Consider the following 20,437-nt stretch of genomic DNA (forward strand, 5'->3'; position numbering starts at 1 on the left):
CCCGTTTCACACAAGTCCTGCACTGGGCAGAGATGAACACACACGAGAGAAAAGAGCTCTCAGTGGCCAGGCCTTTAATTGCTCCGCAGGCTGGCAGCACCGTGGCCAGGCTCTGCCTGAGCCCCAGCTGGGGGGGGAAAGGCCCAGAAAACCCTGTCCCAGGGAGCACGGCCCCAGCGTCACCACAGAAAACTCTGCAATGTCTCTTGATACAAAAGGCACTAAGCGTGGCCGGGGCCGTGCAGCAGCAGGGGCCCCGCAGGCACTGGGATCCATGGGGCGGGCAGCCGCCCGATCACAGGGAGGCCCAGGACAACACCAGGGGTGAGGCTGGTTCCCTGCTTCCCTTCAGGGCAGGGGCTGCTCTGCCCCCCCCACCGCTGCCATCTCCCTGACTGCTTCTCCGCTCTTACTGCCCCTGCCAGGCAGCCAGGGCCCCGTGGCAGGGACATGTGTGCCCTGTCCCTCTGTGCCGTCCCAGCTCCCGCTGAGCTTCCAGCTGGAAGTGCTGGAGCGGCAGAGCCCTTCCCCTGGGCCCTCGCCTCTGGGCTCATGCCTGAGGCAGCCCAGCTTTCCCGGGGACAGGCTCAGGGCAGCCAGGTGGGGCCAGCAGGGCTGAGCACAGAGCACGGCACAGGATGGGTCCCTGGGGCAGAGCCTGTCCCGCATCTGGCTGCCAGCCCCCGTCGGGGCGCGTCCTGCCCACGCAGGGGAAATGGCGGGTCCAGGCCAGCTGGGGGCCACCGGGGCTCCACACTTTCATTCCAGCATTGCTGGGACACAGCCGTCAGGCCAGGAGCTGTGTGAGCCTGGAGGCAAGAGGGCGCGGGATCTCTGCCCTCCCTCCCGGGGGAGGTTCCGGAGACACGGCCCAAAGTCATGCTGGCCCCGCCCGGCTGCGCTGCAGGGCGCTGGGGTAGTATTTGAGGAACAGCTTCCTGGAGATCTCCAGCGTGTCCCCAGCTGGCACAGCCGGGTAGCGCTTCTTGTTGTAGACAAAGCCTCTCTCCACCTGGAAGACAGCCTGGTTGAACTGGTCCTGGTGGAAGGGGCTGCCCGAGTTGAGGCTCTCCACCAGGGCAGAGACGAAGAGGCTCCAGCGCACGCCGTAGTAGTCCAGCACCAGCCCCCCCAGCTGCTTGTTGGCATAGTCCAGGATGTTCCCACCGGGCCCCCAGAGCGTCACCTGGTTCCGGGCATTCAGCTCGTACTGCTCGGCCTCCTGGTCGCTGGTGGCCACGGCGCGGGCGCTCTCCAGCCAGCGGCCCAGCAGGAAGAGGCTGTGGCTGGAGAGGAGGCTGTCCAGCTCCGGCAGCAGGTCGTAGACCAGCACGCCACCAGCTGTCAGCAGCTCTGGCAGCGCGTGGCTCTGGAAGGCCCGGCGGATGCTCAGGTAGTAGTCGCTCACCAGCTGCTGAGCCGCCTGCCGCGTGACGTCCACCAGGTCATAGCGGAAGGTGGAGCTGGAGCCCAGCTCCGCACCGGCACTCAGCAGCAGGCGCCAGGCCTCGTACACGTCGCTGGCGTTGTACCATAGCTCCGTGTCCATGCGCAGGGAGGGCCGGCGCACCAGTGGGCTGTGGTTGTGGTTGACGCAGACCCCGGTGCAGTTGTACACGCTGCGGAGGAGCAGCCTCCAGGCACTGGCCGCGGCGGCATTTGGGGTGCCGTAGCGGCGCTCGGCGTAGCGGGTCACCCAGCTGGGGAGGTCGAGGGGCTCCTGGCGCCAGCCCAGCTCGTTCATCAGCTCGTACACCATGTCGTTCTGCTCAATGCCCTCAGGCACCAGGCCGGTGCCCACCATGGTGGAGTTGGGGTAGCAGCGAGCCGCAAAGGGGCCGTGGTTGATGGCCTCCACGGTGCCGAAGAGGCCGTGATTGCCCCCAAAGTTGTGTAGCATGCACCAGATAAAGGGCTGCCCATAGAAGGACTCCGTCCACTGGTAGACAGGCTTGGACTCGGCAAAGAGGTCAAGAACAATCATCCTACCAAGGGGCACGCCACGCAGCAGGGCCCGCACCTGTGCTGGCTGCCAGAAGTCTGGCTGGTGCTGGAAGAGCCAGCCCTGCATCAGCCACAGCGCCTCGGGGTCGGCTGGGGACAGAGGTAGATGGGGTGAGGCTCCCCTCTGGGCAGGCCCCACTGGCACAGCCGCCATGCTCCTGGCACAGTGGGAGTCCTGTGAGGCCCTGGGGCCACCAACCGCCCCTCTTAGAGGGACCTTTGAGGGTCTGGCACCAACAGCCACTTCCCTCACCCCCAGCCCCTTGGCCCCCGGCTCTCCCCACCCAGAGCCCCGCGGCCAGGCCGGCACTGCGCACTGACTCACCTCCCGTCATCGACCTGAAAACGGCGTTGCTGACCCTCGAGAGATAGGCAGGGTCAGAGGAGAGGGGGGTCATCTCGTTGAAGGTGTCAGCGCTATAGATGTGGTCTGTGCCGAACTCTTTGATCAGCTCCTTCAGGAAGAGGGTCCCGATCACCTGGAACATGGGGTCCTCTGGGTCCAGCAGGTAGGTACACGAGTAGGTGCAGTCGAAGTGGCTCCAGCCCCCAAGGCGAGTGGCATTCACATGCGGGAAGACCCTGTGCCAGAGGGCAGAGGCAAGGATCAGGATCAGGACAGGACCGCTGCGCCCCTGTGGGGACAGGGCGGCCTCCTGGGGAAGCTGGCACAGGCACAGGAGGGCCGGGAGCTGCGCTGGCCCTGGGAGCACCCCGTGCAGCCAGCGCTGGCCGGAGGTGGGACCCCAGGGCTGAGACGCCGGGGAGGGAGCTGCAGCCAGGGCTGATCTGCCCTGTGGGGTCCGTGAGCGCGCAGGGCTGCACCTACCGAAGAACCCCCTGGGGTACGTGGCCTGCAAAGGCTGGCAGCACCGTGATCATCCCCAGCGAGCGCATCCTCTCCACGATCTGGTACTGGGAGAGAGAATGAGGGAGGGAGTGGGGGCAGAGGATCCCCACCTCCCCACACAGGGCCCCTGGGTGCCGCTAGAGCCTGGGAAAGGGAGCGGCGGCCCCCGAGCCTCTGTGAGCACGGTCTTGGCCTGGAGAACCAGGGCAGGGGGTCGCATGGGTCTGCCCCGGGCAGGCGGGCAGCCCTGGTGCCCCTGGTACCTGCAGGTAAAGCTGTTTGAGGTGCCAGGCCGGCGGCAGCGGCCCTGCCCAGCCGTGGAGGTTCCCCATCCGGTTCCAGGCCAGGAACGCCGGCCCCGTGAAGTATGCATCGATCTCCGACTGGTTCAGCCCCAGGGAGTGGTACACCTGCGCGGGGCGGCAAAGGCTCAGCCGGCCCCGCGGCCGCCCCGCTGCCCTGCCCAGTCCCGCGAGCCCCGATACTCAACCCGCTGCCAGGCTGCCTCCTGCCCCGTGAAGGCTGGCGCCAGGTTGATGCCGCTGAGGGCCATCCAGTCGATCTCCCGCTCCCAGCGCGCCCAGTCCCACCATGCGTAGGAGTAGCTCTGGGTGCAGGCGTTCTGGTAGTAGCGGTACCTGGGGGGAGTGGGCGGGAGGCTGCGGGCTGGGCCCCCCCGTTCCCGGCCCCGTTCTCGTTACGTTACGTAAGGGCGTCTTGTCCCGGACTAACGAGTCATGAGCAGCGCCCGGAGCCCAGCCCGTCCCCGCGGGACGGGACGGTCCCGGCGGGACCCCGCGGCCTCGTTACCTGCCGGGGGCGGAGGCGCGGATCTCGGCCCGCAGCCGCGGCAGCGGGTCGGGCAGGCGGAGCTGCGCCCCGGACCAGGAGAGGTGGCAGCCGCAGAAGTCGCGCAGGTAGCGGTACAGGCCGGCGGCCGCCGCCACGCCGCTGGAGCCCGTCACGGCCACGGCCACGGCGGCGCCGGGCGGCGACCGCAGGCGGTAGGTGTCGGGCCCGCCCGCCGCCAGCGCCGCCTCCACCGACAGCGCCACGGCGGCGGCCCGCGGGCCCAGCAGGCGCCGCGCCAGCGCCCGCACCGCCGCCTCCTGCCGCGCGTCCCCCGCGCCCGCCCGCGGCGCCGCCGCCGCCGCCGCCGCCGCCGCCAGCAGCAGCAGCAGCAGCAGCAGCGCCAGCGCCAGCCCCAGCCCCAGCCCCAGCCTCAGCCGCGCCGCCATCGCCGTTCCCTGACCCAGCGCCGCCGGCCGTGGGGCGGGGCCGCCGGCCGCCAATGGGGAGAGGGCAGTGGGCGGGGCCGAGCCGGTACCGGTACCGGCAGCGGAGCGGGGCGGGCGGTGCCGGTTCCGCGGGCGGTGCCGGCCCCTCGGCCCGCCTGACACCCGGAGCGGAGGGGACGGGACGGGACGCAGGGCCGCAGCGGGCAGGGCTGGTCCTGGCAGCCTGTGCCCCGGGACCACCGCGGACCCTTCCCCGGCCGCTCCGGGTGCCCGGGCAGGGGCCGGGCGGGCTGGCGGGGCCGGGGCCGGGGCTGCAGCTCCCGCCTGGGGCAGCGGGACCCCCCGCGGGGAGCAGGAGCCTCCGGGGCTGCCCGGCCGGGGCTGGCACCGGTGGCTCCGGGCTGTTTTTATATCACGTTTTCCACCCGCGACGGCCCCCTACCCGCGGGTCGAACCGGGCCGCGGCGGTCCCGAAGCATCGGCCAGCCCGGGGGAGCGGCGCTGCCCGGCTCCGGGCTCCCGGGATCGACCGAGACCCGCTCCGGGGCCGCGGGGCCGCTCCCGGGGCTGCGCCCACCGGGGCCGGCCCAGCCCCGCCGGTCCCTCGCAGCTCCCGGGCCGGGGCCGCTCCGGCCTGGAGGGGGCGCTGCGAGACCGGGCAGCGGGGGCCCCGCCGGGCTCTCGGGGCCGCAGCCGGTTCCCTGGGGCGGGGGAGAGGCCCGGCAGCCCCCAGCAGCGTCCGGAGCAGCCCGAGACCCGGCCCGAGCCCTCGCCCCGGGGCGCAGGCAGGGTGCAGGCAGGTGGGCGCTCCGCGCCTCGAGGGGCCCAGCCCTTGCTGCCGGAGGAGGCGAGTGGGCGCAGACCCCCGGGGAGTCGGGGGAGGAACCCCCAGGGGAGGCTGCGCCCCAACCCCATCGCACACCCGCGGCCATCGCACCCAGCAGCTGTTTTGCACCCTCGGGCCCCAGCGTGGGTGCAGCAGGGCTGCCCCGGCAGACAGGCCCTGCGCTCGCCCTCCATCAGCGAAGGCAGATACCGTATGGGCAGGGCAGGCCGTGCTGCCTGCTGCAGCGGGGGCACAGGGCAGTGCCAGAGCAGGCAGAGCGGGCACCAGCGGGGCCCCAGCCAGGGAAATGGCGAGCAATGGCTGCTGGGAGAGGTCGTGCAGCACAGCTGGTCCTCTGCACAGAGCTGCTGGGGGGACACAAACGTGAACCCCTCCAGGGAGCACGGGCAGGGGCTTGCCCAGGTTGTGCAGGGTCTCTCTTGGCTTCAGGAGTGCTTCGTGGGCACTTCCCAGGGCAGAACCTGGCTGTGAGGGACAGCCATGCCACCTCCTTTGGTGCAGAAGGGAAGGACGAGCTCAGGGCTGCTCCACAGCAGGGCTGAGGCTCCCCCCCACCTCCCCGGCACAGCCCGCAGAGGGGGCCGGGGGCTCCTGCCCTGCCAGCCAGCAGCAAGGGCCGCCGGTGTGTCCACAGAGCTGTGAAAGCAGCCAAGCACAGCCATGGAAACGGGCAGAAATATTGTGATTGCACACGGGAGTGGTGCAAGAGAGCAGGGGAACGGGTGAAAGGGGAGACCATCCCCTGGACACAGCTGGCACCGGCAGCAGTGGGGGATCCATCTCCTCATCTAAGGGGTGCGGGAGGACAAGGGGCAGGCATCCTCTGGCTGCAGGGGCAGCACAGACCAGCTCCTCACCCTCCCAGAGACATTAGGAGACAGGAAACACACCAGGCGGGAACAACCTCAAAAACACAATCGCCAAAACCCCACAGAAACCTCCCTTCCGCTCCTCCTGCACATGTGGAAACCCCCCCGCAGGCAGCTCCAGGCCCTGCAGGAAAGGCCTGAGTAAACCCATCTGTCCCTCCCAGGTGGGGAGCAGGTCCCTGCAGGGGGACGCCCTGCAGCTCGGGGGGGCCGGGAGCAGGGCAACAGCCCTGAGCAGGCAGAGCGTGTTTGCCCCAGTCTCCGTGAAAGGACATGCACAACACCTAGGTTTAATCAAGCCTTAGATTTTCTTCCTGCATAACCGCTCGTTTCACTCAGTTAATGGGTTTATCTGGGCAGGCAGAAGGCTCCAGGACAAAACGGCCCCTGCTTGGCCCCGTCCGGCCTTCGCTCAGTATGTCAGCCGGGGCTTGATAAGCACAGAGACATTTCAGCCGAGGCATGGTCACGCTGGTCTCGTTTTAGAAACCAGCTCTGCCCACCCCATCGTACTGGCCATCAAGGTGACAGGATCCCAGGGCAGGAAAGCTAAAGGCCCCAGCTCCCCCCAGGCGGCTTTCAGGGCTCTGCCCAGCGTCAGACAGGGGAGAGGGGCTGCCTGGGAGCACCCTTCGGAGAGCACGGGGGAAGCAGAAAAGAGGCCACACCGCTTGTCGTGCAGTTAGTTTAATTTATACAGTGACTGTCAGCAATGCATTTCGCCTGGGCAGCAGGACTGCTGTCACTGCTCCACCTGCAAACAAGTTTTGACTTTGTCTTTCATTCTGCAAACACCATTGTAAACAGCCACGTCTACCTGTAAAGACAGTGATTACCCAAAAGCTGCCCACACGCAGCACAAGGATCCCCGTGCTCCATGGACACACCCGTTGCAGCATGCAGTGCACACACACCTTTCCCACGTAATTTTAAACAGCCCTGCGCTGTGTGGCATTTCCTCTTCAATTCCAGGTTACAATGATTCTCATTATCGTTCTAATCCGTTCATACCCAAATACTTCAGATCCACTGTGACAACTAAACACGACAGTTACACACAGCACTAACACCCCCCCACACTGCTCCTACAGCTACACTGAGCTGAAGAGGGCAAGAAATTATTCACATCTTACACAGGAGAAAAAGCAACAGCTACCATGGGGAAATACCACTGAGACTCCACTGCCACGGGACTACTTTGGCAAGGCTCAGCCTCTGTTCTCCCTTAAAGGGCTCCTCAGACCCTGAGCATACATGACAACATATGTCACTGGGACCTCCACCTTTGCAAAAGCTGCCTCCAGTGATGCCACGTCTACACGGGCATTATCTGGATGTGCCTCTAGGACTCTACAGCTTCAGGGCTTTGTTTTAAACAAGAAACCCAAGAAGTTCCACTGCCAGTGGTCAGTACCTGAGATGACAGTCTGCACTGCAGCTCATCCCTCCTCCGTCTCACCCCAGGCCACAGCAGGGCAGTCAAGCCCCTGTGCCTGAGCCCCCTGTTCTCACCACTGCCTCCAGAAACAAGAGGTGGAAGGGGCCTTTGCTGCTGGACTTAGGGCTTTGCCTGGGATACGAGCATGCAGGTGCACAGTTAAAGGAGCATCTCTTCTCCATGGAGGAAAGGAACAGCCTTTCTTGTGAGGACAAGGTGTTTCCCCATCACTAGAGCAAACAGAGAGCCACCATACACTTAGCTGAGGCCAAGTCCTACCCCTTCATATTGGCTCCTCAAGCCCCAGCCAGAGTTCAAAGAGCTGAATCCCTGCACGGGATGAGACATTGTTTTTGTCAGATTAAAACATGGCACATGTGGAAGCCCTGGAGGTAGGAGAAAGCACGCCCTGGATTGTCAACTGCCCGCTGCTCATAATTTGTTTAATCAGAGGCAGAGACATAGGATCCACATGTAAAAGTTTCTTAAAAAAACCCCTCTTCCCGGGCAGCAAGCTTTGTGCAAGCTGAAGTTGTTACGCCTTTTCTCCATGTGCTTGTATGCCCACTCAGCCATAGCTGCATTTCTCTCATACTGCCCTGATAAGCCTGCCAGGGAATTCACAACACGAGAAGTACACTATTACACACCAAACTCAGACACTTCATGCACTTAGTATCTTCAGTGGTAAACTTAAGGAACGAAAAGTTTCTTTGATCCAGTGTCACTCATTACCCGAGAATGTCAAAGCTCTTGGCTTTGAAACGCCATGGTAACACTTGAGGGTGCTGCAATAAGTTATTTTCACTATGGGAGGATTACATGCAACTCAGACACACGGGAGAGGGTTGGCCATAAACACACGGCGTTTAACACTGCTCGAGCGGAGGGATCTTTAATCGTCAAACCTCCCCTCACGGATGGTATCAAAGGAGAAAGGGAGAAACTTGAATCCAGTGCCAGTGTAGAACTTGTTCTGGAACTCAATCCTGCAAGAGGGAAGAGCGTGTATTCATTAAAAAGGCAGCTCTCAGATACGAGTTAGCAATTAGCAAGAACTCCATTAAAAATATTTTTATAGTTAATAATCATACAAGGCTTTAAAGAGAAAAAGTGGTATGACAATGCAGCGTATCTGTTGGCACAAACCCCACATTTTTGTTTGATGTTTCTGGAGTGGAGGAGCATTGTCCAGGTACTTCGATCCCACCTCCACGGGCAATGAAAGGGCAACAAAAATAGGATGAACTCCCTAACTGCGATATCACTGAGAAGCACCTAGGACCACACAGTATTACCTGTAAGATCTCACTAGTAAAGTTCACATTTTAGTTAGAACAAACCTCAATCATGTGATGCTGTGCTGAGACTTCCTCCATCAGCTACTTCTGTTTATTTACTTAAGCACATTTGGTTTATCCCCACGTGACTACTTCTGCTGAGCTAGAGATGTGCCTGTTGTCTCCAGCTGAACATTAACTTAGCCTTGTTTGCCTGCTTCCCCTAATAAACTCAGTTTAAAAAAAAGAATTATTCTAGAGAACTGTCCCATGGTCAGCAACAGCCAAATAGGGAAAGAAAAAAAATAATCTCATGATTCACAGTAAAAACAAGCACAGTGTTTCATGAGCCTCATGAGAAACACTTTCCATTGCGTGGTCCACTAAAAAAAACCAAAGTCCCTGTAGGAATCAAGTGACAGCAAATTGTAGAGCAATTTAACACAATTCAGGAGAAGTATTTTTATGAAGCACAAAAAGGCAGACTTTAATTTTTCCCGAATCAGAAATCATGGTAAACTCCAAAGCTGCTGGCATTTCAGCTGGCAAAAAGTGATTTCCCAAGAGAGCTCAGGAGGGAAATTTTCAGAAAAACAGCTTTCTGCTCGTATCTTCTGCTGCCTGTTCATGCAGATAGGCAGACTTCCCTGCAGAGGAATCCCTAGGATGAGCAGGATTTTCCGTGTGGGAGGAAGGGCTTCTTGCCAACATGCTCCAGTTTTTCAGGAACCCTGATAATCTCTGTTAAGTATCCTGTGACTAAGTAACTATTCTGTAAGCAAAGGGAAATAAGAGGCAGAGGATTGGGTATCTGAGTCACACAGAACCCACTGTAAATGAAATTTTAGCCCTGATGATTAACTGTTCCAGCTGGCCCTGACATCTAAAAGCTCCTTTTGGACACACTCAGTTACAACTGGCCACAACTGGATGCCTGAAGCTCGAGGAGAGGCTGTTGCAAGGTTAGAGAACTAGTGAAAAAGTTTACTTAGCCAAATATCATGGCTTAAATGTTCTGTGTGTTTTTTCTGCAATTGTCTACAGGAACACCCATAATCCAAGGTCCTTTTTTGGTGGGAGACACTGCTGTTTCCAGGATCACTGGCTGTCATGTGTACCTGCTCTATTACTAAACTTTGCACTGTCTCTCTCATCAGTGATGAAGTTCTGCGAAAGAATTTACTAGACAGTTAGCACTGCACTGTAAATAAACAGACTAGGAAGCTTTCTGGCAGTCAGCATTAAAGAAAACCCACTCTTCAGCTTTTTTGTATTAATAATTAGCTTAAGTGTTTGTTGGACTGTAGTCAGTGTGGATTTTCCAACCCAACAGAGTCAGAGTACCCACACGGCCTGGAAAACTAGGCAGCTCACAGTCCCGTGGGAAGCAACTGCAGAGACAGTTGTTGAACAGGAACCCTAACTTTCATTTAGTATAAGTGCAAATTCCTACTTGGTATTTGTGTTCTTAAAGGCGTGTGCCAATGCCTGGGGTCGGCTGTGATTCAGTGCACACCTCGAAGAGGGTAGCCTACAGCACACCTTACAGTCAGAAAGCAATGGGATGTTTGCATAGAGATTGTTGTAGTTACTCTTTCCCAAAAAGGCCAGCAGTTTCATATGCCGCACCGTGGGTCATTCTGTCCTGCACTTACAGCAGGCTGCCTTTTAGAGCAGTAGCATGCTTTTATGGTTGCGTTAAAGACAAGCTCTGGCTTATGAGCTTTACAGAGAAAAATAAAGTTCTGGCAAGCGGGTGGGGAGCTGGGCTTCACCACTCCCGCTGCCGCTCGCTGGATTGTGAGCGGGATGCAACTCCAGCACACCCACACCTCTCGGAGAGCAGCAGACCCCCTTGGGTGGCAGCGGGCCAGGAGCTCTGCCTGGGCAGAGGAGGGTCTGCCTGTCCATTCTCACAGCTGAGAACAGCCGTCCACAAAGCACCGCATAATTACTGCTTTTTATTTATTCCGCACAGTTGTTTGAGGTTGCCACATTTGTTGTGTTTGAAATCTATTTTGGTGTCCCTGCACAGACCCAGAGCACTCTCCAACTTTGCCATTCAGAACAAAACAGACATTGGGCGAGCTCCTTGCCTTCAGCTGCCCCTAACGCTGCATGGCTGAGAGCAATGCTTTGGATCCGTTTCACTGCCTCCAAGGGGCTGAGCTCATTCTGGGGATGTTTATGGACCAGTGGCAAACAGCTCAGGCAACCCATGATAAAGAAAAATCACATTTATGTCTGTCTCAAGTATGGCCACGATGAAGTGCACACACCTGCCAGGGAAGCTGCTGATGCTACACCTGAGGGAGGGAACAGACTGAAACCTTTAGCAAGAGCAGATGAACACAGTTCTCCGTGTTTGCCAAACCTATACTCACGCACGGCCAGGACCCATGCTCTCCACACCGATGGACATGGACTGAGGGGTGGGAGGCTGGCTGAGAGACACACTTGGGTAACCACAGCCAAGTCTGAACAAGGTGGTTTGGCTGCTCCAAACTCTGGAACTGAACCCCCTACATCACGATGCTCATTTAGCACCAACCTCTCTCCTACAAAGCAATACAAATCCCACTCTTTTCTGCTCTGAATTAACCTGATTTGCTTTGTATTATGCCTACTGCTATCCATTCTTTCCAGCTATGGCCTGGTCTTGGGACATATTCTAGGGAGAGTAGCTTCCAGTTCCAAATCAGGCCTAAAACTGAGCCTAAAATACTGGTTTATGCAGGAAAACAGCTCCACTGAAACCATAATTCCTGCATCAACCCATGATGTTGGGACCCTACTTTGAATCCAGTTACAAGCTTCTCCTTTTGGGCAAAGTCTATGTTTGCTCACATTAGAAGAGCTGACTAGCTTAAAAAAAGGTAAGCTAATCTAAACATTCATGTCAAATGTTTAGATGAATGTCAAATGTCAAACTACATTACTGAAAAGCAAATAGAAAGGTAAAATATTTCAGAACAGTGATGTTACAGTAAAAGGAGTTAACAGCACAACGTGGGGTATAGCTCAGACAGCTACTGAGCTCCAGCAGACCTCCGATATGCATGCCTGCAATCTTGGCAGCACTCAGAGTGCTTCCTCCACCCCAGAAAAACCCAGCCTGCTGAAAGAATGCATACTTTCTGAAAAAGCATGAAACAAATCTTCCTCATTTGGGACTGATAGGCAGAGCACATGGAACAATCTGTGCTTCTTTTTCCCCACCAGTAAGACACATGCTAAATTCCTCCTCCTTTCCAGGAAGGCTGAACCACCCACACCTTCAGAATTCCTGATAGGTGACTCTTCTTCCACAGCCAGAAAATCCCATCTGCTCCTCCCAGGACAGCTGTATCTGACACCACCCCCCCCCCCCCCTTCTAAAAAGGGAACACCTACCATTGGAAACATCCTGATTTCGCATTCAGAAGCAAAAAGGAATGTTAACAGTATGTTCTTTTGAACAACTACAGGTGCTTTCCTCTCCACTGTGATAACAAAAATCCAACCAACCCAAAATAATTTCAGCAGATTACTTGCAGCCTGAAATATTGCCTTAAACTTGCTTTTCAGGCCCTAAGCTTGAATGGATTTTCCCTTAGAGAACATATATTAAAGTTTTACAACTTTGAAACATATGTTTAGGGAAAATATGACTTCAGTAAGAGCTTCAGTTCCGCAGCTCCCCAGCAAGTGCCCTGCACCGGTCTGCACGGCACCAGTGATCCACTGCTATTGCTCAGCTGGGTTTCTCTGTTTGCTTGCCATTTCAGTGACATGCATCTCCCCTTGACACATTTCCAGACAATTTTTTAAATCACCCTTTAGAGATAGCCTTGCAATGTGAAAAGCCACCTCTTGGCTGGACTACAGCCTCCAGTTCACACTTGTTCCAGGTGCTCTGTGAGTGGTATCCGTAAGTGCAGTTTGTGGTTATTAACACAAGACAGGTATCTCCAGAAAAACATGCTTTCTTATCTTAGCCCATCCCTTTGGGTAAAAAAGAAAACACAGAGCCTGCCAAGAAGAAAAGGCGTTCGGAACTGTTCATCGGCTATTGTTCAGAAATGTACCACACAGCACTGCAGTCCAAAGAAGCAAGACTTTGAAAATCCACTAATTCACAAGCAATTGCTGATCAGAAACGCCACATATGGAGTTAGAGTACTGCTTACTCTCTGCTCTTCTTGGGCTGCTAGCAATAATGCCAGGCAGGGTTTGCAGAGCTCCTTTTTTCACACTGATGCAATGGCGTAGTACAGTGACAGCAGGATGAGGAAACACCAGCCAGTCAGCAAGAAGTTCTCAAGTGACTGGTATGAAGATTTCTAGGCTGGATGCCAGGAAAAACAGAAGCACCGTCCAGCAGCCATTTTCAGCAGTGGCCCCCCCACGGGCTCCCTCGGCACAAGATGGCTACACCTCTGAATCCCTGGGTGAAGCTCAACTCACTTGAGCTACAAAGACCCAGGCACTCTGGGACACTCTGGACTGCACCCCACAGGCTGCCAACAGAGAGGGCAAAAGGACTAAGTTTTCCTTCCCCAGAAGCAGGGGAAAAGTGCAAAAAGGCTGATTTTCTTTCTTACTTTTTTTTTTTTTTGAAGGCACTGGCTTCCTTTTTCACTTACAGAACTACTTTTAAAAAGTGCTTTCAACATCTTCCTCTCATTTAAGCAAGACAGAATATTCCTTGTGAACTTCATGGGACTTCACTTTCTTCTCCTGACCTACCAGGAAAGAAACTACCTTAAGAGATGGCAGCAACCAGAACTGTCCAGAGGAGAGGTATAGATATACTCTCCTATGCTTTAGGCTGAAGAGAACCCTAGGCGAGCAAAACCCATTCCCACGTTGCTCCTTTGATCCCACCGCAGTGCACTAACCAGAGAATCTGAAGTGGAACAACGAGCGCTCTTAAATACGGATTAGAGAAAGCTCTTGAACACTTTCCATACTTGGGTGCAGAGAAAGCGATGAGCACTCTAGTGAGTAATTCCTTCTTGTTTACTGGCTGTCTGCATACACAGGAGCTTAAGAATCACAGGAAAGGGGCTACAAAAGCATTAGCCGATAAGCAAGACCAGCAAGAAACGGCTACTATTCCACAGCACCCCAAAGGGCAGACAGGCAAAGCTCAATGCAAGGTCTTAAGAAGATGAGCAAGACCACATGAAGGAAAATGCAGTCAGTAGCTATTGCACACTAAGGAGAACTAACATTAGAACCAGGCAACAGACCATGGGATAGAACAAAAAAGTCCTACTGAAAGCCACAAGCACGCTCATCTATCTAGTACAGCCTTGCCATCCCACTGTTCACAAAGCTTTAGTCTAACTTATTTTTAAGCAGAGGTCAGTTACTCTCCACAATTGCTCAACAACGTTTACACATACAATCAGGAGAGAGTGGTGTATCACTAGAAACAAGACTGAAATCTCTGACCCTTTTAGAGACTTTCTGTGGTCAGAGCACATCTGCTGTAGGACATTTAGACGTTTAAGTAGATTTGTGGTACTCCAGGCTGATTGTGGTTCAGCATTATCCACTACCCCGATTTTATAGCCTTAGCTTTCCTGTGTAACAGTCAATACAATTTTCTAGAAGATGGCATTTCTGCATAGTCCAGGTGACATCAATTTTCTTGCTATGAAGAGCTTTGAAGTTTCTGCATGTTCCAGTAACTCACCAGTGCAAGCGAAGAGCATGGAGAAAAGCAGACAGCCCCTCCATGACCAGGAGAATTGCTACTGTCAGGGTAGCGAAAGCAGCAAATATGAAGAAGAGGCCAAAGCCTCCACCCAGACTCCTCACGCTGAGGCCAATGTGGATCACCATGGTCCAGAGCACCTCCGAGAGCTCTGCCAGGAGAAAGGGGAGAATAGGGCTCATTTCAGAACATTCAGCAGGAATGGAAGGTTGTTACAGTTTACTTATAAAGCAAAAACTAAAGTTAAGCAAACTCCCACTACAATGAGGTGGGAAACTTAAGAGGGGCAACAGCTTTTGCAGCCAAGTACATCAGGACATTGCCTCCAACTGTTGCACAGTGCAGGGCAGAGTCCTTGCTCAGCAGCTCTTTGCTTTATTCAGTGCTTTCAATTCCATCCCTCCATTCTAGATCCGGACAGCTTTTAGCAGAGTGCTATGCAAGTAGACACTGGTGTTTAGACTTAATTAGTCCCAGCTAATGCACACACAGCTCTGTCCTTCTCCGGCAGAGCTTGACAGCTGAGCTCCGGGGAGGCTACTTGCATTCCTGCCTTTCACCTACTGCCCGCCCAGGGTGATCAGACACACGGATCCAAACCTCCATTCCATAAGGAATACTCACGTGCATGGGCTAAGCTGAGAGCCCAGAGCCTCAAGTAGGATGCAGTGTTTGAAATGCACCCCAGGCAATATTCAATGGTGTGGATAGCCTGGTACACCACAGTATCGCCAAAGTCAAACTGCAAAGAGAGCACAGAAAATTAAGAGAGCTGCGAGCCTCGCAAGCAGCAAGGGTTGGTTGATGGGGAAAACGAGCACACTACCTGGTACTATTACCAAGGACATTTTGTTTGAAGTTGGACACTGATACTGTCTTCTCCTGGTTTAGCATGTCAGTTTTATAAAGGAAAAATGAATTCTCTTGTCTTGCTAGGTTTTGTAGAACAACAGTTCACTGCTGCAGCTCGAATATTATTGTTTTCACATTCTATCATATGAAAGTAAGATATTTCAAATTCAGCCATGGACTTTGCCAGGAAAAGACTGTTCAGCAACAACATGGTATTCATATGAATTCACTGGTAAATTGCATGTACCTCTATGAAAAAGAAGACAGTATTCCAGTCGATACTGCGTATGTACCTTTGCTACAGGACCAACAAGAACATTTTGCAAGATGCGAACTTGCCCTTTTTGAAAGCAAAAATAATGCACAAAGCAATCTTGAGAAAGCCACATCTGTGCACCATTCATTGGCAAAGTCTCTGTGTCTTGGTAATTTTTTGAAATAATAAAAGAAGAACTTATAAGGAAGCCTGCCATGTAGGACAGTTTCTTATTTTGCAGCTTGGGAAAGCATTCCTTCCATTTTGGATTTAATCCATGCTTCAGAAACTGCTCATATTTAAGTTAAGTGAACGTGATGTTTTAAATACTTCAAGTGACTAATGCTCTAAGCATGCACAGAAATCTATTTATATTCTTATTTCTCCCCTAGTATATCCAGGGCAATAAATATTTCAAACAATTAAGTTAATTAGCTGTCAAAAGTCTCATTCTTTCTCCACAGAATGTGGACTGCAAAGTTCTTTAATAAAGCCCGCCCCAGTGAACAGTACCACCTCCCAATACACATTGCAAGTCAGTGTGCAGTAAATGGAATGTGATAAATATTTAAACAATGACAATTTACAGCCATGTGCAACTGCTGGAGAGAGTTACCACTATGCTAGGGAGTGGGAGAATCAGCAGGATCGCTATGGCACAGTATTTGTAGTTTTACACATTTTTCACAGGTTTAGCGATGTATAGAATTAACAGGTACACCAGCACGCTGTTTCTGCGCCGCCCTCAATTCTAGGTGGACCTATGCATAATAGATGTCTAAGCAAAACCACTTTACAACAGCATCATTACTGTGAAGCTACTCTAATTTCATGGCGTTTATATTTTTTTGGTAATAAAATCGGTTACCTGATAGCGCTGAAACCTACAACCAGTCCTGCATGAGTATTCCTAAAAAACCATTTCTTTAATACTCATACTTGTTACAAGTGTTTATGAATGAGCAGTTTCTCAGAACAGAGCTTCTCTTTTACAGAAAGATACTGGTTAGGTAAGCTGTTGAACTGTATCAAACTGGACTGGTTTTGCCGTATTCGCTGACTGGCAACAATCAGCATCGCCCTTAAAATGGCAGATAGTTTGGGAAAAAATATCTTTGAACAGTTTGTTGCAGTGCAGAATTACCAAAGACACAACATAAGGCAAATGAAGTTTAAAAGCAAAAACTTCTCCGTTTCAGACTTCCAGCTTAATAGCTTTCCAGGTAAACTAAGAAAGATCTGCAGACAGGGGATAAGACAAACAAGCTGTATAGATGAAGTAATTAAAGGTCTGTTAATGGGCATGTACGCATGAAGAATTAAAAATGGCCTGTAACATGTAAATAGCTAAGTCTTTTGGAAAACAAGATGTCATGACATAACATGTTTAATTCAGCATGTGTTTTACACCAATGGGAAATGGTCCAGATACACATGAACGCAAAGCTGGCTGTAGTCTTACCACCTCATCCTCTGTAGGCTTGAAAACATAAGTTTACGTTTAGTGCGGTGTCTCGATCACAACATTAATCACGAACACATTCAATACTTCCCTCCTAAACATGACACAGTAGAGCAGTAACACATCACGTGCACTACAGAGGCAAGATACCACTGGAGAATTGTTAAGAGGCATCAGAATACTCCCAAACTACGTGAGATCGACTCCTTTTTCTTCTCTACCAGAGGTAAGGCAAAGCAATTAATATTACCCCCAACAGTCAAAATTAATATATAAGCAAGATTTCACTGCTGCAGAAATACAGCCCTAGGATTTTGGCTGACACTGCAGAAGCAAGGTAGCACAAATGCACTGCACTTCAGCCAGAGCGTAAGCTGCATATGCCATCTGGGAGTACTGTGCAACTCTCACTGTGTGGCCCGTAAGATGATGGTTCTTTTTAATGGGGACACAGAGCCACATTTCCCTTTATATGCAAATTACACTGCTTCTTCTGGAGTCTTGGGAATGACCAAGAGATAGCAGTTTTCATACAGACTATGAAAACACTTCACCGAAAACGTTGCTATTTAGTTTTAAACAGCTTAGAAATCAGTAAAGGCAGTCAAAACGCTAGCACGTTCTGCTACCAAGTGCGTTGCCCTGAAAGCAAGGATGGTCAGGTGCTTACCTCTTCCCCCTCCTCGGAATGGGTAGATAACTGGTCATGTTGAATGATCTCGGCATCCTCCTCAGTTGGTCCATTGCCCACCCGGATGCCACCAAAGTTGTGCGTTCCCTAACACATACAGAAAAAGAAAGACCGAAGTGTTGTTTGTGTTTTACTGCAAAAGCACATGTTTCTTACGACTCCACGTGCAGCAGCAGTTCACAGAAGAAAACAAAATATTAAGTATTAAGGCCCAGGTTAAGCCAGCTGTACAATTCTATTTCCCAGCTTGGATGGGAAAGATGCTGATTCCTGCTAGGGCTGGGAAAAAAAAGTCTGTCTGAATGAATAATTGATACATTTCTACAAAGTAATTGCAACCCTAAGTAAAATAAAAGGCACATCTCAGGAGGACATTTGCTGGCACTGACGTGCAACAGACCAACGTTTTGCCCAGCAGCTGTTGGACAAGCACTGAAACACCACTGCTGTTGTAAATGGAACAAGTCACATAGTGGCAACTCAAAGCAGAATGGACTGACACAAATATACATACACACACTTGCTCCCCACCAGCATTAGGCATACAAACCACAGGTGGGAAATCAGACTTTCCCTTACTTGGAAATTCTACGTTGTGCAAACAGTCCCTTTTATAGACATTTGTTTTGACATTCAACATCTGACCCTCCATTGCACTCCAAACAAAAAAGAATAATCTACAAACTGAGTTGAAACTTTGATAGAGTCAGGAGTTCCTCTCATTTGACAACTCTAATCATTGCACAGTTAACATTTGATTTATGGCAGGCTTCCTCCTCCATACTGTCCTACCACCAAGAACGGATGCGTAAACCTGTTGATCATCTTCAGTTAGAGCTTTTATGCATCGTAAATGCATATTGGACAACGAAGGTGTAACTTGCGCATCACTATCTTTGGATTTCTGTTCAGCAAGCAGCTCTGAGCACTGTACAGCAGGATTTCTATCTCCCTCCAGATGCTCCAAAGACAGAAAATGCTTGTGACTGGTCTGAGGGACTATAAATTAAGACCTGTGAGTCTGACCCATCTAGAGAGGCAAACTGAAATGCCACAAATGGAAAGAAAAGCCTTGCGTTCAGCTTTAGCACTGGACTGGGGTCATCTATGACATGGAATGTGAATGGGCTAAGACTTCAGAAGTTTCGGGATGACTATGCAAACCAAGGAGGCTTATGATCCCATGACCTGTCCGCTTTCACAGCGCATCGCTCTGGCGTACCAGGGGAATGGCTGCTCGATGTTCTTTTAACTCATTTGTTCTTAGAAGCCTGCTTTTATTTCAGGCTGAACTATAAATTTGCCCCAAATGCCAGATGTGAATTAAAAATTTTGTGAGTTTTCTAAAAACAAATTGGGTAGACGTTTATGCTCTGAAAATAGAAATAAAATGACACACCCCCCCACCCCCCCATCTGTAAGTAAGACAATGCTTTTACTAGGATTTTCAGCATCTCTGAAACATTACAAGTTACCGATGACTAGTATCGGTATTCTATTTATGTATTTCTAGCCTATGTGAATTTGCATTTTTGCAGCTTTTCCCTCGCACTTGACTTGTATCTGTTCTCTGTAAACTATCCAATCCAAACACGGCTCCAAAAGCTCTAATTGTTTACTTTATACTTCTAACCACACCTCATACAAAGACCTTCCCTCACAGCTTCTTGTATTGAGATGCACTTAATATGCTGGATGGATTATGCACAAAAGATCCATTTTAATTTCTGACATTTCCGTGAGGCTATTTAAAATGTCATGATAGAAACACTGGCCAACAGCCAAAAAGTGCCTCAAAGTGCCTTTGACGCGTGGAAGTGCACAATGCGCTTCACATAGTTTGTGAGATCTAAGCTTCCTAGTTAGGCAGCATTCACAACTAAAAACAAGTTGAAATATGCAGTACTGGGGAAGGGACAAAAGCCAGAAAAGCTTTAGCAGTAAAGGGCCGTCTATAGGTTTAGACACAAATAAGTAGAAAAAACCACTACTGAGAGGCTTATTTGTGCACAACCATTTTATAATAGTTTCACGTCTGTCATCAACAAGGGTACAGGTGTCAAAAATCCAGTAATTACTGAAATGAAGTTGTTGGGAGGCCATCACATAAACATGATGTTTGGGAACACCTAATGCAAACAGAAATGCTTCACTGAGAAGAATCCTAATCTATCTTAAACAAATACGCAAGAAAAGGAAAAAAGGGGAACTTAACCTGGGGGGATGTGGTAGCAAGGTATTCTTGTGCTGCTCTGCAGGTTTTGATTTCAGGAGCACTCCTGCAAAGAAGTGTCTCTGCATTCTGTGCACACATAACTATTATCCTTCAGCCTGGTAGTTCTTCCAGAATGTATCAATTTTGCTGAACTTTGCTCTTTCCAAGAGAAAGTGTTTTTCACCCTAAAGGTGCAGTTGTCATTCCCTTATGAAATTCAGATACATTCCATGCTCTCTTGATAATTAGATAGAAAGCCAACTCCCATCTTTAAATCCATCAGGTGATTTTTAAATCCACTCACTGTTGCAGCCGCTGCTGCCTCTAGTGCCTGCTCGTTCGGGACTGTGCTGACTTGGGCCTCCACGGGTTGCCCTTCCTGATAGTGAATGGAAGAAAAGAAAGGGAGGAGGAAGAAAACAAAAAGAGAAAGGGAGACGAATGGAGGGGACATGGGAGGATGAAAGATGGTCAGAGAAGGGAGAGGGAGTGTCTTTAACTGAACTGATCTTTGACTCACTTAACATCCTAAAAGCTGTCTGCCATACATGCAGGGAGAATTTTCAAGTATCCTCAGTGCACGTGTGCCAGGTTCCTGCATTTTATATAAAGATACTTTACAGTACAGTTGGAAACCTAGAGAGTACCCCAGAAGACAACCTCTCACAAAATGACTGCGTAAGTCTTTTTTTTTTTTTTTTTCTCCTTTTAATTGTTATTGTTAAAGCAGT

General features: G+C 52.0%; 2 protein-coding genes across 8 annotated transcripts in view; both read right to left on the reverse strand.

The window, feature by feature from the left end:
• Positions 1–57: 57 nt before the first annotated feature.
• Positions 58–4,092, reverse strand: NAGLU (N-acetyl-alpha-glucosaminidase). The gene is made up of 6 exons (XM_076356469.1): positions 3,665–4,092; positions 3,345–3,492; positions 3,118–3,264; positions 2,834–2,919; positions 2,330–2,586; positions 58–2,094 (listed from the first exon to the last, which is right to left on the reverse strand). Exons 1-6 carry the CDS (start codon positions 4,090–4,092, stop codon positions 878–880), a joined length of 2,283 nt encoding a protein of 760 aa, XP_076212584.1. The 3' UTR covers positions 58–877.
• A 2,387-nt stretch (positions 4,093–6,479) lies between these two features.
• The window catches only part of ATP6V0A1 (ATPase H+ transporting V0 subunit a1), a 30,756-nt gene continuing 16,798 nt past the window's right edge, over positions 6,480–20,437 (reverse strand). For 2 of the 7 annotated variants that reach the window (XM_076356719.1, XM_076356717.1), the window contains exons 18-23: positions 20,011–20,085; positions 17,471–17,578; positions 16,801–16,818; positions 14,855–14,972; positions 14,210–14,381; positions 6,480–8,235 (exon numbers count right to left, since the gene is read on the reverse strand). In XM_076356719.1, coding sequence (XP_076212834.1) covers positions 8,142–8,235; positions 14,210–14,381; positions 14,855–14,972; positions 16,801–16,818; positions 17,471–17,578; positions 20,011–20,085 — 585 coding nt within the window. In that variant the 3' untranslated portion in view covers positions 6,480–8,141. The remainder of the gene's footprint in view (positions 8,236–14,209; positions 14,382–14,854; positions 14,973–16,800; positions 16,819–17,470; positions 17,579–20,010; positions 20,086–20,437) is intronic. The other 5 variants (XM_076356722.1, XM_076356720.1, XM_076356723.1 and 2 more) reach the window with 3 other exon arrangements.

Source organism: Aptenodytes patagonicus, chromosome 20, assembly GCF_965638725.1.
Source record: "Aptenodytes patagonicus chromosome 20, bAptPat1.pri.cur, whole genome shotgun sequence".
Lineage (NCBI taxonomy): Eukaryota > Metazoa > Chordata > Aves > Sphenisciformes > Spheniscidae > Aptenodytes > Aptenodytes patagonicus.

Coding starts and splice junctions, on each gene's coding strand:
- NAGLU (XM_076356469.1), bottom strand. CDS start 4,092: ATGGCGGCGCGGCTGAGGCTGGGGCTGGGGCTGGGGCTGGCGCTGGCG. Junction 3,265..3,344: donor AGGAGGCAGCCTGGCAGCGG/GTTGAGTATCGG, acceptor CGCCCCGCGCAG/GTGTACCACTCCCTGGGGCT. Junction 2,095..2,329: donor TTTCAGGTCGATGACGGGAG/GTGAGTCAGTGC, acceptor CTCTGTCCCCAG/CCGACCCCGAGGCGCTGTGG.